Source organism: Notolabrus celidotus, chromosome 2, assembly GCF_009762535.1.
Source record: "Notolabrus celidotus isolate fNotCel1 chromosome 2, fNotCel1.pri, whole genome shotgun sequence".
NCBI classification, from domain to species: Eukaryota; Metazoa; Chordata; class Actinopteri; order Labriformes; family Labridae; genus Notolabrus; species Notolabrus celidotus.
This window is the reverse complement of record NC_048273.1, coordinates 21,804,288-21,821,950: the sequence shown is the minus strand read 5'-3', so window position 1 is coordinate 21,821,950 and position 17,663 is coordinate 21,804,288. Positions and strand designations below refer to the sequence as shown.

General features: G+C 41.7%; 1 protein-coding gene across 5 annotated transcripts; it reads left to right on the top strand.

Moving 5' to 3' along the window:
* The first annotated feature begins 1,603 nt into the window (after positions 1–1,603).
* Positions 1,604–15,724, top strand: palm1a (paralemmin 1a). 5 transcript variants are annotated; one of them, XM_034706941.1, is made up of 10 exons: positions 1,604–1,714; positions 4,572–4,617; positions 9,140–9,220; positions 9,774–9,901; positions 10,172–10,235; positions 10,449–10,470; positions 10,549–10,617; positions 11,692–11,757; positions 13,164–13,295; positions 14,692–15,724. In XM_034706941.1, the coding sequence occupies exons 1-10, from the start codon at positions 1,710–1,712 to the stop codon at positions 15,279–15,281; spliced, it is 1,203 nt and encodes a 400-aa protein (XP_034562832.1). In that variant the 5' UTR covers positions 1,604–1,709; the 3' UTR covers positions 15,282–15,724. The 5 variants fall into 5 exon arrangements, with proteins under 5 accessions (XP_034562832.1, XP_034562835.1, XP_034562843.1 ...); XM_034706944.1 differs by lacking the exon at positions 11,692–11,757 and having other exon boundaries at positions 1,605–1,714; XM_034706952.1 differs by lacking the exon at positions 13,164–13,295 and having other exon boundaries at positions 1,605–1,714.
* The last annotated feature ends 1,939 nt before the right edge of the window (positions 15,725–17,663 follow it).

Sequence of the window (17,663 nt, the reverse complement as noted above, 5' to 3'; positions counted from 1 at the left end):
ATTTATTAAAACATTGAAGAATCCCTGACAGGAAAGCATCATCATCTCCTGTAGGAGTTATGGATGCTGTTGTTTAATGCTGATGTCTGATGCTCTGTGTAAAGAAATGAAACTGCCAACACATCTCCTCTGCTGTCTGATTGACTCGGTCCGCTGGTTTATCACAGTCAGATTGTTGAAATGAAAAGAAGCAGGTGAACTCAGAGCTGAGCTGCAGAGTCCAGGTGACCAGGTGATGTCCTCCACCTTGTTTGTTCTTCATGAGATGAGCTCAGTAAATATTAATAATTAGACTCAAGTTTTGAGGTTTTAGATCAACAATCTCTAAGAGACAGAGCCATAAATCAACTTCATTCAGTTTCATCTGATGACAAGTAATAAGATTTAAATTCTATTTGATCAATAGTTCAATAGTTCAGCGTGCTCTGCTCAGTAGGACTCTGCTGCCACCTACTGGATTATTTAAAAAGGGATTAAAGGAGAACACATGAAAGTGAATCAAACTACGGTTTATTATAAACTGAAGGATTATTAAGGGTGATCAGATATTCAGATATCTTTAACATAGTCACTTTTTAAGTCTATGTTTAATTGAAATCAGCAAAGACAGCATATCAGATGATGAAACTGACAAATGTGATTATTTTATAAATATATATGATAATCTTAAATCTGATGACAGCAACACGTATCAAATAGTTGGTACAGAGACAACAAAACAGGTAACCACTTTGTGAGCAAATAGTTCAACAGTTTCAGAATAATGTTCCTGAGAGTAAAATTACAAAGAATTAGTCTGTTTCATCATCTACTGTACATAACAGAGTTAAAAGATTCAGAAAATTTGGAGACATTTCTGTACTAAAGGGACAAGGACTGAAACCACCAGTGGATGGACGTGGCAGCGCTGCATTAAAAACAGACATGACTCTGGAGTGGAAATCACTGCATGGGCTCGAAATACTACTACTACTAATAATAAATTGTATTTATTATATAAAGCAATTTTCAAAATACTCAAAGACAATTTACAAATAATAAAAATGCACTTTAAAAAGCATGTAAAGGAAACAACACAGTCAAACATGGTTCAGAGGGAAGGGTCAGCCATGTTGAACGCTCTGTCGTCCCAGGTTCAAGAGCCCTGTCCAACTGTTTGAAACGTGTTGCTGACATCAGATTTAAAATTATGATTTTTCATGAAACATTTAAATCTTCATCTTCACCACCACCATCATAACCACAATCATCATCATCATCATCTGATACTTCATCTCTCCTTGCTCTCCTCTCATCTACACTCCAGCGTCCTCACTTTCCTATTCCTTTTCTTCTCTCCTCTCTTCCTTTTGTCCCTCCTTCTCTTCCACCCTCTTTCCTTCTCTTATCTCCTTCCTCCTTGTCCTTTCTCTGCCCTTCCTTAGCCTTGTTTCCTCTGTCTACCCATCCTCCTCTCCTCTTTTCCTATACCCTCTATTCCTCACCCATGTATTCCTCTTTGTCCTTTGTGTTCTCCCCTTTCCTTCCCTTCTGTCTTTCATATTTTCTTCTTGTCCTCCTTCTGATCACCTCCTTTCTCTCACCCTTTTTACCTCCTCCTCTGCAAGTCCCCCACCCCGTCCCCCACCCCCCTCGGTGGGCGGGTCTCCTTTCTCCCTCGGATGTGGATCAGATGATTGGGGCTGCAGCGGACTGATCTGCAGTCAGACATGGAGTGAGTACACTTTGATTTCTTTTCTCTCCATCATTACTCTTTCCTCCTCCTATTCCTTCTCTTTTCATTCCTCTTCCACTTCTCTTTTTCTTTTCTTCTTCGCACGTTTTTCTCTGCAAGTTTATGACGTAGGGTGTGACTTTAATGTGAGCGCGCGGAGCCTCGTGTGTCGTCATGGTGCGGCATCTGCCCGTCAGACCGCTGAGTCAGGACCAGGACCAGGACCCGGTCTGGACCAGGACCGGGAAACACGCGGGACACTGCGCAAACACTTTGTGTTGGAAACAGCTTGAAAATAGCGTGCAGGTGTGGTCAGAGGAAGAGAATAGAGGAGACCAGGAGGTGACAGAGGGAGTCAGAGTGTCTGCTGCGGCACGTGAAGGGTTAAAGTCATTAAAGCAAGCGGAGGGATACACTTACTCAGAGATCTACTTTTCTGCGCGGAAGTAGTGGACTGATCCGATCACTCATCAATAAGCAGCAGGAGCAGGTTATTGATCAGAGTTTATCATGAGGGACCTGACTCATCCTCAGCATGATGTAAAGGTATACTCGGAGACAAGACTTCCGGTCACACCTTTCAACTTAAAAGCCTCGATAAGGTCTAATAATAATAATAATAATGATGATGATAATAATAATTGTCATAATAATAATAATAATAATAATAATAATAATAATAATAATAATAATATACAAATGTACTCTGTTGTCCTTTTTTAATAAATCTCAAGCCAGTCCCTCTTTTGATGAACTGCGAGACTTCTCTGTCTTTAATTGTAAAATATTTTCTCTTCTTCAACTAACTTTTAAAAATAATATTTATTAATCAATCTTTTAAGCTGCACTTTTATTGTAAAGGAGAGCTTGGCTAGCATTCTGTGTAGAGTGTTGCTGCAGCAGGGGGGCGTGGTCCGTGTGTCTGGGGGGTGTCTCAGGGGCGGGTTTGGGGGTCAGGGGTGGTTTCCTGGCAGGGTTTCAAAAGGAAAAACACAAAGTTCAGCTTTTATTTTAACAGAAACATGACATTTATTGTGAAAAAAAACCCCCAGAAAGGTAGGAGCTGGGTAAATCTGTCTGACCAAGAGCCACATCATTTATAATTCTGTTTCCTGTTTCATAGCACTGCTTTATTTTGTTGACTCATTCTGTGATCGGCTGACGGATCAACTGACTTCCTTCTCAGGTCTTTAAAGACACTTTTAACACAAATTATCTCATTTTTATTTATTTATTTTATTTTGTAGTTTCTTAGTCACTTCCTGTGACTGCTTTCCAATCACCCAATGTGTGTGTGTGTGTGTGTGTGTGTGTGTGTGTGTGTGTGTGTGTGTGTGTGTGTGTGTGTGTGTGTGTCTATAAGCTCAGATGGTCTGTGCATGTGTTTGGTCTCCATGGAGACCTGCAGCAGCTTTGTTCTGAATCCTTTGAGTTCAACAAAAACAGAAAGCTGTGCTGAGATCAGCAGAGATCACAGCGTACACTCTCAACACTAGTTAAACTAGTTTAACCAGTTAAATGATTCTAGGTTAAATATGTTAAAAGTCTAACCTGGTTGATCACTCTACCAGTTTAACTAGTTTAACTTTTTGGAACAACTTATCCAGTTTATACCTTCCTGGATTGTTCTGGAAAATATCAGACTGTGTGTTTATAATGTTAATACAGTCAATAAAAACAGATTTCATAAAGTTGATGAAATAAATAAAGTTTTATAAAGTTATCAAGGTTGATAAAGTTAGAAAGGTTAATGTTATTGAGGTGAGTCAAAGCAGGGATAATTCAGGGTCAAAGGTCAGAGATCATCTCTGTCAGTCTGACAGGAAGATGTAGAGCTCAAACATTGTTCAGAAAGAAACATTTTATATAAAGTTTTATTTTGAATCTGGAACTGTAAACAGGAAGTGTTCTGTATGGTTCAGTGTTCATCCTTGTTCTGTCTTGTTCAACAGCTGATTTCTTTTGGTCATTAAGCATCCTCAAAATCATCAATGAAAGTAAACAGTAAAAAAATCAGTTCAAAAACATCTGATATACAGTCAGACCATTTCTCAGGACTGTGTGGGCGTGAGTCAGTATATTCCACGTCTGTGGGCGTGGCTTGTTGCATATTATACATGTTTGGTTAAATATCTATTTGGCAATAAATATCCAAATAAACTCTGCCCACTTATCACCCAGCATCGGAACATTTTCAAACACTTCACTGATAACATTTCTAACATGCGTTTAAGTTAATCAGATAAGAACTCTTCACAGGAGCTTTAATAATGCAGTGACATAAGAAACAAGCTAGAAGCTAACCACTAATGATCACTAGACCGTCAGGCTAAAATACAACAGCAGCTCACAGACTTTCAAATGTCCTGAATGTCAAACGTCCTCAGAGTGCAGACAATCACCTGCAGCAGGTTACTTTATTGTTGCTGGTATATTCATAGGCTGTAGATGAGAGGTGTGCTTGGGCACAGTGACATCACTCATGGGTTTGTGGACTAATGTTTTAGAATCCATATTGATTTTTAGGTTGGTTGAGACCATAAACTCATTAGGAAATTGTTTAAATGAATGAATCAGTTGAGAAGGAGGAACATTTTCTCACAGACTGATATATATTCATGATTTATAATCATAGGAGTCAACATGGAGTCGGTTAATAGTAATGAACAATGAGCAGACTGTGCCTCCGCCCACAATCATGACCTCATTTCCCTTTAAAATGCTTTGTTATTATGTTTAAATAACACATCTCTCTCTCTTTTTGTGTTGTGTTTGTGTGTGTGTGTGTGTGTGTGTGTGTGTGTGTGTGTGTGTGTGTGTGTGTGTGTGTGTGTGTATGTGTGTGTGTGTGTCTCAGGGTGGGTGAGGCTCTCGGTCAGCAGGATCGACTGCAGCTCCTTGCAGTAAGTGTACTTATATAATTTACACACAGTCAGTGAATACACAAACACAAACACATTCACACACACACACACACACACACACACACACACACACACACACACACACACACACACACACACACACACACACACACACAGACACATACATACACACACACACCCACACATGATGTCATTGCTTTTGTTGATCTCAGGCTAAAACAGATATTAAAATCTCCATACACACACCCATTAGAGCCCCCACACTAATGCACTTATTGATCCACACACACACACACACACACACTCACACACACACACACACATACACACACTGTCACTCTGTCATGCAGTAATATGAGTACCCATGCTGCAGTTATTCTTTGTTCACACTGTGTGTGATGTCAAATTAAACAGAATTTTAAAAATATTTTTACAGCTCTATAAAAAATGCTGATGTCAACTCTAAGTACTTTAAACTAAACTGTAACATGGTTTTTGTTTGAGTACTGGTGCAGCTAAGTTGGGACCATTGTTCGTATAAAGGAGGACGCTTCATCATCTCCTCCCACTGTGAATAAGTGAAGCCAAAATATCTCACAGCTCCTGTCATGTCAGAGATCGGCTGGCGGAGCTGCAGTACTGACACCCTGCCCCTTTCTCTAACAAACCCACAAATACCTTGTAACTAAAGCGTGATCGCTTCCTTAGGTGTGTCCAGTCCTCAGGTGGATCTGATGCACAGCAGAACAGATTCTTGTTTGGGTTTGAAGCAGACACTCACAGTTATGGAAACACTCTTGCGTTAGTGTCTCACCGTTTTTCCTCTACTCTGATAATCCGGTGCACACAGCGGTGCAGGAGCCTCATTGGTCAACAGAGCTGTATATCATGACATCAAAACCTACTCTTTCAGGGTTCCCACGCGTCCTGGAAAACCTGGAAAACAGTTGACCAGTTTTCCAGTACTGGAAAACACCTGGAAAATGGGAGAAAAAGTAAAATGTCCTGGAAAATCACATATAGTCCTTGAAAATTATTCCAACATGGCTGCGTGCGACCTGACCCTATTAACAAAACACATCCCCATTCATTGAAAGTTGAGTCCACGCTGTGCTGGAAAAGACAGCGACACTGCACAACTTTTTTCACATCTTTTCTCCTTCACTTCATAATCATGCATTCACAGAAAACGGGGGTATATTGTTTATGTTTTATGGTACACTTGGCTCAATTACCGTACTCTAGCTCAGTTGTTCTCAAAGTGGGGTCCTGGGACCCCTAGGGGTCTGCGAGCCATAGCGTGGGGGTCCGTGAAATAATTTGAATAAATTTCTAGTAAATCATAAAATTGTGCTGTCATTACAAAACAGCATACACCATTGTTATGATACCATTTGGTGACTCGAAGGGATATGTGAGTCTTGTTACTGTTAATTTTCTGAAAGCGTTTAAGATCAAATACTTGAAAAGTCTAAATGATGTCATGTTGAGTCCACAAGGAATGAAATGACCCTCTGTTTTAAAGTATCCAAGTGATATTGACTTGATTCAAATTGAAGTGTTATCTGTTTATCACTATGGTACAGGTCTGAAGTATTTACATTGATACGTTTTACAATACAAATAGTTCCAAGGGCAACTAAGAGTGCCAATGGTAGTAAGCATGTGCTTTAGTGATGGGAAGTTGGGCTCTTTTCAGAGAGCCGGCTCTTTTGACTCGGCCCCTAAAGAAGAGCCGGCTCTTTTGACTCCCGAACGGCTCTTAATTTAGGATCTTTTGTAGCCGTATATTTTACCTTAACTTTGCAAAAACTAATGGTTTGTGTTGAAAACCCTTTTACGTACGGTGTTTTAATGAGAAGCCTTATAATTGCCCAATTGTGTGCATTTCTTCTGTTACAAAATCATTCTCACCCTGATCCTAGGGTTAGGGTTGTGATTAGGGTTAGGGTTAGGATTAGGGTTAGGGTTAGGATTGTGATAAGGGTTAGGGTTAGGGTTAGGGTTAGGGTTAGGATTAGGGTTAGGGTTAGGGTTAGGATTAGGGTTAGGTTTAGGATTAGGGTTAGGATTAGGATTAGGGTTAGGATTAGGGTTAGGATTAGGATTAGGGTTAGGGTTAGGGTTAGGGTTAGGATTAGGGTTAGGGTTAGGATTATGATTAGGGTTAGGGTTAGGGTTAGGATTAGGGTTAGGGTTAGAGTTAGGATTAGGGTTAGGGTTAGGGTTAGGATTAGGGTTAGGGTTAGGATTAGGGTTAGGGTTAGGGTTAGGGTTAGGATTCGGGTTAGGTTTAGAACCAGAACTAAAATTAAGCATATAGAACCAGACGCAAACTCATGCAAACAGAACCAGAATCAAACTCAACCAGAACCGAACCCGAACCGAACCAGACAAGAACCAGAACTGAACCAGAACCGAACCAGAGCCGAACCAGAACCGTACCAGAACTGAACCAGAACCGGAACCGAACCGGAACAGAACCGAACCAGAACCGAACCAGACAAGACCCAGAACTGAATCAGAACCGAACCAGAACTGAACCAGAACCGTACCAGAACTGAACCAGAACCGAACCGGAACAGAACCGGAACAGAACCGAACCAGAAACGAACCAGAATTGTACCAGATCCGTACCAGAACCGAACCAGACTTGAACCAGAACCAAACCAGAACCAAACCAGAACCAAACCAGAACCAGAACAGTACCGGAACCGTACCAGAACCATACCAGAACCGAACCAGAACCGCACCAGAACCGTACCAGAACCGAACCAGAATCGAACCAGCACCATACCAGAACAGAACCAGAACCCAACCAGAACCGAACTCAAGCAAACTGAACCAAAACCAGAACCAAACTCAAGCAAACAGAACCAGAACCAAACTTGAGCAAACAGAACCAGAATCAAACTCAAGCAAACATTATTAATGTCCTCAGGTTGGCATTGAGAAAAATCAGATGCCTCAGCTTGGATGGGCTGATCTGATTTCTCCTCTCAGTGAGTATTTGCCCGGTCTTTAAGAAGACTCTCTCTGAAAGAACAGATGTAGCCAGGATACACAGCCTCCCCTCCGTCACCTGTATCCTATATCCTCACATATGATTGGCCACATGGCCGCCATGCTGACCAATCAACACTAAGTTCTGCTATGAGCAGAGCTGGGGCTGAGCACTGAGAGGGCTAAGCAGTGAAAGGAAAAAACTGGGAGCCGGCTCTCTCTTGATGCGAGCCGGCTCTTCTGATTCACTATAAAGTATCGGCTCTCAGAGCCGCAGCTTTTGATCATGACACATCACTAATGTGCTTAATCTGTGTTACAATTATGAGGGGGCCATGGACAATTTTCTCCCCAGTAAGTGGTCCCTGACTCCAAAAAGTTTCCGAACCCCTGCTCTAGCTAGTCAGAGTGCAAACTCCCAAAACGGAACAAAAAGAGTGACACAGCTGCACAGAAACTCCACGTTGTAAACATTGCTGATCATAATAGACATCGCCATGCAGGAAGACAGTTTACATTTTTTTAAATCTCTGAGAGATCTTCAAATACAGAGTGTGTCTTTACACCGGTGCGATTTTTTCAGAGTTTACGGTAACTCAAATAAAAAACGTGACATTTGCTTTGTTTTATATCGACCACTTAGCAGGATGAATATCATGATTAAGAAGGTATATTTTGAGTTTGAGTTGAGTTGAGAAACATTTGTGGCCATTTTTGTCATTCAGTTCTATTTAGGTCATTAAAGCACTGATCCTCTGATCATTATTATTATTTAATTATTTCAGTAAGGCAGCTTCCTGATTCCTTTGCTGGCTCTTTTTTTTTCTTAGCTCATTTTATATTTTTTGAGAAAAGAGAAAGCTGAGATGAGAGTTGCCCATCATTGTTACTTGGTTGCACTAATAAAGTGAAGTGCTGTATATCTGTGGTTGCATTATTCTATTATCAATTTGCCATCATTTTTAAGTATGTAAGAGATGATTTCATTGACTATAGACTACATGTCTTTCAATGTAGACTTCCACTGAGAGGAACATATTAGGCTATTTAGGAACTAAATTAGGAACTAAATTTAGACGGTCATACCAGCTTGATCATCAATGAAAATGTCCTGGAAATGTCCTGGAAAATGATCTCTGGAAAAGAGTGGGAACCCTGTCTTTTTATAACATCAAATAACTCATTCAAACCAAACTAGTCAGAGAAGTGAACAGTGTGACATACATTAGCAAATAAGACTAAAAATAACTATAATGACAGAGACCATGTTTGAAAAACAAAAAAAAAATTGACCTGCGTTGGATTTTAGAGTTTAACCCATATCCCTTCTGTTAACAAGGAGGAGACAGTGTTTATGACTTATACTGCAGAGAGTCAGCAAGGGGGGCTCTGAATGTTTTGGCTTCACTTAAGGGGAGTTGTCAGGTCGTCCATTGTACGTGGTTTAAACAGAAAACATCTGCTGACACTGAGAAAAAAATGATCTGAGAGCTGCTGAAGCTTTGTCTGATTTACTCTGTTTTCCATCATTCCTCAGGAGAAGAGGAAGAGACAGACAGAAATCGAGAACAAGAAACGTCAACTTGAGGATGACAAGAGAGCACTACAACACCTGAAGGTGAGACAGACAGACCAGTCTGCTTTCAGCTGTTGTTCAAAGTCAGTGAGAGTGACTTTTTACAGTGTAGCTATTTTTCCAGGGTACTTTAATAGTGAAGTTATTATACAGTGTAGATGCAGAGGCATGACCCTGCAGATGACAACAGCTGCACTGTAAAAATACCAGATCTAAAAGGAGATGGGACTGAACCAGACTCACGGTCGCTCAGTATGAACAGCTATCAGCTGTTGTCTGATCACATGACTCACACACACACACACACACACACACACACACACACACACACACACACACACACACACACAAACCTGTTAGGTCATTATCTGCCCGCACTTATAGAGCTCATTGTTATTGTGTTATTGTACCTGGACAGGTGATTGTTGTGGAAGTTGAGGATGAGTTCAATAGTACAATGGAATAATACTGTAATCAGTTTTAGTCAATAGGAATGCAAACAATGCTAACTGAAGATGACAGGCCAGGAAACGAAACATTAAAGTGAAAAAACATGAATTTATATTTATAATAATTATTGTGTTTCCTGTTTCAGTCTAAGGCTCTGAGGGAGCGCTGGCTGCTGGATGGAGCGCCCCCTGCTGGACAAGAACAGGACGAGGCCAAGAGTCGGCTCGAGCAAAATGAGGCTGAGACCAGGACCCTGGAGGACACCATCAACAGGTATGTGATAATCTTATCCCAATAATCTGATCCTAATAATCTGATCCCAAAAATCTGAAACCTTAAACCTAGTGTCAGATCATGACATATCTGATAATCTGTTTCACTGACTGTCTCTCCCCCATATTTTCAAACAGACAGACTCAGAGTGGATGGAGTCATGTTTTTCCTATGTGTTTTTCTGATTGTTCAGTTTATAATCTAAGATATATATATCAGAATATATTTAAACTAGATTATAAAGTAAATGATTTTCATGTTTTCTTGCAGGTTGGAGAGAGAGCTCGTCGACCTGGAAACTGGAGCTCTGTGTGAGACTATAATACAAACTGCTGTGAGTACACGTGTAAACAAACACACGCACACACACACACACACACACACACACACACACACACACACACACACACACACACACGCACCTTACTGTTAGTAGTAGGACAGTTATAAAGTAACTTTAAACAGATGTTATTTAAAGTTGAAGATCTGTTACCTGTTGGACTTTTATTGTGAAACTGAGCTTCCTGTCCTTGATTTGTGTCTGCAGGTGTCCCCAGGATCAGTTACAGGTACATTTCTTGGCATTTGTCTCTACCTGTGTCTTTGTTTGAGCTGGTTTCTCCTCCTTATTGTGTGTTTCTGATTAGCTGTAGAGGTCGAAGGTCACAGCATTTGTCTGCCGGACCCCCCTGCAGTGTCAGGACAGGTAGTTCAAGGTGAGACTCAGCCAGACTCTACTGGACTCTACTGATCTTTTCCCACCCACACTGGACTCTATGTGACTGTACTAGACTCTCCTGGACTACACCGATATCTGATAGACTTTGCTGAACTTAACCAAACTCTACCAGACACTACTCAACTCCCCCTCTGTACTGGACTCTGCTGGACTCTATTAGAACTTACTTGACTCTACCAAACTCACTAGACTCTACTAAAACGCAATGAACTCTACTGGACTCTACTGTACTGTTTCTTTGGTTCTTTTTGCTGTTTTCAGAAATCTCAGGTTGCATATCACTTAACAGTTAAAACATTTATAGACAGTCATCAAACAAACTGCACCTGTTCTACTCTGATGAGATTACAGTAATCAGATTAAAGTATTCAGATTAGGTTTATTTGATTAAATTATTTAGGTTGCAGTATTTAGATAATAGTTCTCGGTTAATAGGAATCAGCTTACACCCATTCGATTACAGTATTTATGATGTGCTAATTGATTTATCAGAGATCAGAAATCTGATTACAGTGTTCAGATTATATTGACTGGATTATATTTATTAGAGAACAATAATCTGATTACAGTGTTCAGATTATATTGAGTGGATTATCTGTATTAGATAACAATAATCTGATTACAGTGTTCAGATTATATTGACTGGATTATTTCTATTAGATAATAATAATCTGGTCACAGTGTTCAGATTATATTGACTGAATTATCTGTATTAGATAACAGTAATCTGATTGCAGTGTTCAGATTATATTGACTGGATTATCTGTATTAGATAACAGTAATCTGATTGCAGTGTTCAGATTATATTGACTTGATTATCTGTATTAGATAACAGTAATCTGATTACAGTGTTCAGATCATATTGACTTGATTATCTGTATTAGATAACAATAATCTGATTAAATTGTTCAGATTATATTGACTCGATTATCTGTACTAGATAACAGTAATCTGATTTCAGTATTCAGATCAGAGGTTACTCCTCTTGACCTCAGAGTCTCAGTCTTTTGTCTCTGTGCCTGCCTCCTCTCTCTCCCATGACCCCTTGCAGAGGTCAAAGTTCACAAAAGTTCTCGTGTGAACAAGCCAAGGGAGATGACGGAGGAGATGAAGAAAGGTGAGTCAAGGGGAGCCCGATTATCCGAATAATGACGGGATGAAACACCAGAACGATGATGTCAAATCTCCACCTGATTGGCTGGCTATGTGTAACATTAGTGTAGTGAATGGTGTGTTTCATGTTTACATGAACATGAAAGCTTGTTGTCATGGTGATTTAACACACATATTATGGGTTTTTCTCAGCTACCAGCTATGTTAGCTCAGCTGTTACCTCCCTGATCTAATCTGTAGCTTAAACACCTGAGCTCCAACATACCTCCAACTCACAGCCAATCACAAGATGTTATTTAGTTTCAGGTAGCTGCAGTTAGAAACATGTGTCACACGACCAACTGTGACATCACACGACCACCAGGAGTCAAAATCATAAACACAGGTATCTGTCTGTGACACCTGAACCACCTCTACTCACCTGTTCCTCAGTCCGGTGGTTCAAATTTTGGACTGACCTGGTGATAAACAGGTCATAGAGGTCAGAGGTCACTGCATGCAGACAGGTAAAGTTGAAATCAGTACAAAGAGTTCAAGTTATAGTGCTTGTATAAATAACTCCTGTCTGTCTCTAACACGTATTTGTCCACCTGTGTGTGTGTGTGTGTGTGTGTATGTGTGTGTGTGTGTGTTTGTTTTAATGAGTCTGTGAGCTTCAGTGGTTTTTATTTTCCCCCTTCTGTTTCTGTTTTAATCATCATGTTTAATGTGGGTTCCCTTGTGTGTGCAGGTGTATATTAGGGATGTAATAATTCTCAATGTAACCGTTCGGTGTGCTATCCCCAGTCCTGGATCAGAATCGCAAGCTTGTGAATTGTATAGAGCTAGTCTAAGCGCTGCCCTTTCGGGATGAGGAAACCCCTACCCGGGAGTAAATATCCAATCGCTGTGCGCTACAGTTTGGGGAAGGTGACTGTACTGCTGTCAGATTTCCAGTCTTTTGTCACTTTATGAAAATGCTCGTTCTGCGTTACAGAGTACACTCAGGTAATTCACAACCTCTACGAAACAACACGTAGTCCTCCAAACCTGTCCGTTGTATGAATGTCTGACAAGCGCTCATTTGGCAGAGGAGAGGGCAAATATGTCACCTCTTGTCACAACAGATAATATTTTGTTAATGTTTATTGATTATCTTGTATCATACAATACACCCGGAGTGTGTATAAACGGAACTGCTTTTGCTTCAAAGTAAAATAAAGAAATACATTTTGGAATTTAAAAAAAAGCGTTCCCATAAAATCTGCCCGTAAACATCTTGAAAGCTGGGCCGCCAGAACCAAACCAAAGAATGCTATCAAAGGCACGAGCAATGAGCTCACAGTATTGTTGCATCCCTAGTGTGAACGAGTGTGTATGTTTGTGTGTCTGTGTCTTGTTGACCCTGTGTGGCCTCCTCCTCCTCCTCAGCCATGTATTCGGTGGAGATTAAAGTAGAGCGGGACAGAGTGACGGGGGAAACCAGGGTTCTGTCCACTAATACCACACTTCCTGTTGACTTCTCTCACCATGGGGTCAAAGTTTACGAGGACGAGCGGAAAGGTGATGTCATCACATAAAACAAAACACCTGGCTTTTCCAGACCTTGCTCCTGAACAACACGGATACAAAGATGTCCTTATAGCGGACAGAAACAGCTAACACAGATAGTTCCTGGTTAGCGCCGGGTTGTTGGCTGGCAGATTGTTCCCAACAGGATCTGGATGTCTGATGAGCACAAAGATTTTATTTACTAGCTCAGGAAAGTTCTGCTTCATGCCAGAGAGTTTGAGAAAGGCAAATGAATTTTAGTATGTGTTGTATTGAATTTACGTATTTATTTGTGCTGGACGGTTTCAGATGAGCGCTGGATCTGTTGAGTCAGGTCCAACAGTTTCCTCAAGAAATTGTGTTGGTCAATGGTTTACTGTTTGTTGCTTCAATGAACTGCAGGAGACTTCTCTGAGAGTCAAACCTGACTCTGAGCAGCAGGACGACTATGTATGATCTCCCAAACCCCTCCTCTTTAAATAATCCATCAGTTTCACAACAGAGTCTCAAATTAACCAGCTACGGTCAGGTGTCAGGTAACAGTCAGGTGTCAGGTAACAGTAAGGTTCAGGTAACAGTAAGGTGTCAGGTAACAGTCAGTTGTCAGGTAACAGTCAGGGGTCAGTTAATAGTAAGGCGTCAGGTTACGGTCAGGCGTCAGGTTACAGTCAGGCGTCAGGTAACAGTCAGGTGTCAGGTAACAGTAAGGTGTCAGGTAACAGTCAGTTGTCAGGTAACAGTCAGGTGTCAGGTAACAGTCTTGTCAGGTAACAGTAAGGTGTCAGGTAACAGTAAGGTGTCAGGTAACAGTCAGGTGTCAGGTAATAGTAAGGCGTCAGGTTACGGTCAGGCGTCAGGTAACAGTAAGGTTCAGGTAACAGTAAGGTTCAGGTAACAGTAAGGTGTCAGGTAACAGTCAGGCGTCAGGTTACAGTCAGGCGTCAGGTAACAGTCAGTTGTCAGGTAACAGTCAGGTGTCAGGTAACAGTAAGGTGTCAGGTAACAGTAACGTGTCAGGTTATGGTCAGGTAACAGTCAGGTGTCAGGTTACAGTAAGGTGTCAGGTAACAGTAAGGCATCAGGTATCAGGTAACAATAAGGCGTCAGGTATCAGGTAACAGTAAGGCGTCAGGTTACAGTCAGGTGTCAGGTAACAGTAAGGCGTCAGGTTACTGTCAGGTGTCATTATAAGGATTTGTTTGCAGCTGAAGGTTAGGATCTTGTGAATAATTTCCCTCTTTTGGAAATTCTTGTTGTTGTGGTCTTGTAAGGTTCATCTTTTTACTGTGGCGATATCATACATGACATCAGAATTGAATTTATTGTCTAATAGCATGAGGTCACCTGTGAGCTGTAATAGCCAAGTGTTCTCACCTGGATCCTGGTTTTGTCACTGTCTGTCCCACAGTGGTCCACGAGATGAATGGTGAAGATGGCGTCCAGCTGCTCAGCGTCACTGAGGTCGAAGAACTCATCCACAAAGCTGACGAGGCCTCAATGATGTCACAAACTGTCGCCACAGTGCCGTCTCTCCCAACAGAGGAGGTCCAGGAGGAGGAGGAGGAGCCTCAGCCAATTCTGCCAGTTCCAGCAGAGATCACCGGGCTGGAGACTAAACCCAGCGGAGAGCCAAGTGTGGAGGAAGCAAGCGCAGAGAAGCCAGTAACCATGGTGTTTATGGGATACCAGAACGTGGAAGACGAGGACGAAACCAAGAAGGTTCTAGGTCTTCAGGGGACAGTGAAGGCGGAGCTTGTTCTCATTGACGACTACAACGGGAAAACCCCACCAAGTGAAGGGAAGGAAGAGACCGCCATTCCCCCGATCGCAGCTCCGCCCACTTCCGCCTCCACCCCTCTGATTCCTTCCACCAAAACTCCGGATACGACATCAGCAGCAAGCAACGGGGAGACAGCAGGGGAGGCGGGGGAGGTGAAGGGAGGAGCAGTGCAGATAAAGAAGGAGAAGCAGCCATGTAAGTGCTGCAGCATCATGTGATCCTGCAGAGGGCGCTGCCTTAACATATAGTAAGATAATGTAAACACAAAGAGGACAGAGACTTTCCAGGACAAAACTACAGGAACTAAACTCCACCCACTGCCCTAAGCCCCGCCTCTAATGACATGACATCATTTCCCGTTTTTCATTCTGCTATTTTATAAAACCTTTCCTCTTTTTTCTATTTTATTGAGGCCTTTTAACTTTTGTACTCCTCCTGTTTCCAGTAGTATTAGCATTAGCCTTAGCATTAGCCATGCAGTCCTGATGTGAGTCGTGTTAACCTCTATGTGTCACTTTATAAGCTCTATAATATTAACATGGATTAACGTTAGAGTTGTGATTATTTGAGTTTCTCTGCTGCAGAGTGAGATTCACATTTTTGTTTTTTTTTAAGAGAAAATAAAAATCGATCTGATTGGTCGACTCTGTGCTCAACACAACTATGCTTTTGGTTTTCTGTTTGCAGACAACACCACAGACGCTCCCCATCACACCCCCCCCCCCCCCCCCCACCACCACCACCACCACCACCACCACCACCACCACCACCTCCCTGCTTCCCTCTGTCATTCCCCAATCGCACCGCCTTTTCCCCTCCCCCTCACATTTCTCTGCTGTTTCTTTGAGACTCTTTGGATGCAGCAGGTTTTTTGTTCAGTGACAGATTTTCAGCTTTTTATTAAACCAAATCTAAGCCCCACCCCCTGTTGCCTACCTGAACATTTATTCAATTATCTTAACCGATTGGCCAACTTATAAAACTGATAGAAATGTAGCATTGGTTATCAATTATATCACAAGGTATAAATATGTTATATCCATGAATATCAATTGTTGTAAAGCAAGCAGCAGCCCTCAGAATAAAAACAAAATACAAATAAAAGTGAACACGTCACACGGCTCACACCTGTGCTCACATCCAGATGTGAGTTACAGCTGCAGGTGTGTGCCACCCTCAGGTGGACATGATGGACTAGGGGCATCTGAGAGGTAGTACTGGCTGTTACCAGTAAGTGGAGCTGTGTAGATAAATAACATTTTTCACTGAGTACATGAAAACTTTGACCTGATGATAAATCTTTGAAAAGTCAGAAGATCTTTAGAGTTCATCCTGAGTGGAGCATGAACGTTTGACACAATTTACAACTGCCCATCACACCTGGTGAGATCATACAGACAGGAGGACGGACCGACTAATGATTGATCAGTCTGTTTGTTGCACAGTCTTCATGTTTCATCAGAGCGGATACATCAGCTGATCTCTGTATCTCTGCCATCACTCGTCCTCCATCCTCTAGTTAACCTGTTTATTTCTAATCAGTCTGCGGCCTCACACGCTTACCGGGTTTAAACGGCTTCATGTCTCGTTAACAGATCTGAACTGATCTGATGAAGGACCGTTACCATGGTGGCGACACAACAAAGATGGCCCACTGAAACAAAGATGCTCTGATGAGGAGAGAGGGATCAGCCCTGAGAGGAGAGATAAAGCTGAAGATGTATCCTCTGGGGATCAGAAGTCTGACCTGACCGGCGTGATCACGTCTTCCAGCATGATAAATACTAACTGTGTCATCACAGCTAAACTAACACAGTCCTACCTAACAGGAAGATCATCCTCAGATGTTCCTACAGTCTGCAGGTCAACATCATCATCATCATCATCATCATCATCATGCTCATTGGTCCTCCTCCCTGTCCTGCTCTGAATTCAGGACGAGATGAAGAGCTGACACCATACCAACAGGGAGTAACTGATGCCTTCAAAATAAAAGCCCACTCTCTTCCCCTTCCTTCTCCTCCTCCGCCGCCTGTCTGCATGAAATGATTGCTCTTCCTCTGACAGTAGACGTGATGAAAGTAAACATCATGCAGGTGTCAGACTGCTGCCCTGTAAAGTCTTCCGAGTACAAATGTCACATCTTCACCAATAAATCTAAGACTCTGTGAACTACATCATCTGTCTTATGCGTATTTATTTGTGTTTTATAAAAGAGTTATATGAACTCTTTCATTCGTTTTCCCTCAAAGAAAAACTGAAAAGTTTACTAATCAGACCCCCCCATTCACACACTTTAACTTCTTCATCAATGTCTTCACTCCTCCACCTGTACCTGAAACCTGACGGAGATGAACATGCAGGTTCAAAAGTTAAACACTGACAGTTAACCAGCTAGACAGAACATCAACAAGTTAGTTTACCGTACAGTTTTCTACTCTCTCTCTCTCAAACACACATGCATACATTGGCATAATGTCCCTCTGTCCTCCTGTTGACTAGTTAAAGTCATGCAAAAACAGACATCAGCAGGAATGTCAGCACTTCCAAAGTAATCCTTCCTTTCACAGGCAGAAACCTCGAGCAGAACTAGTCTTGTG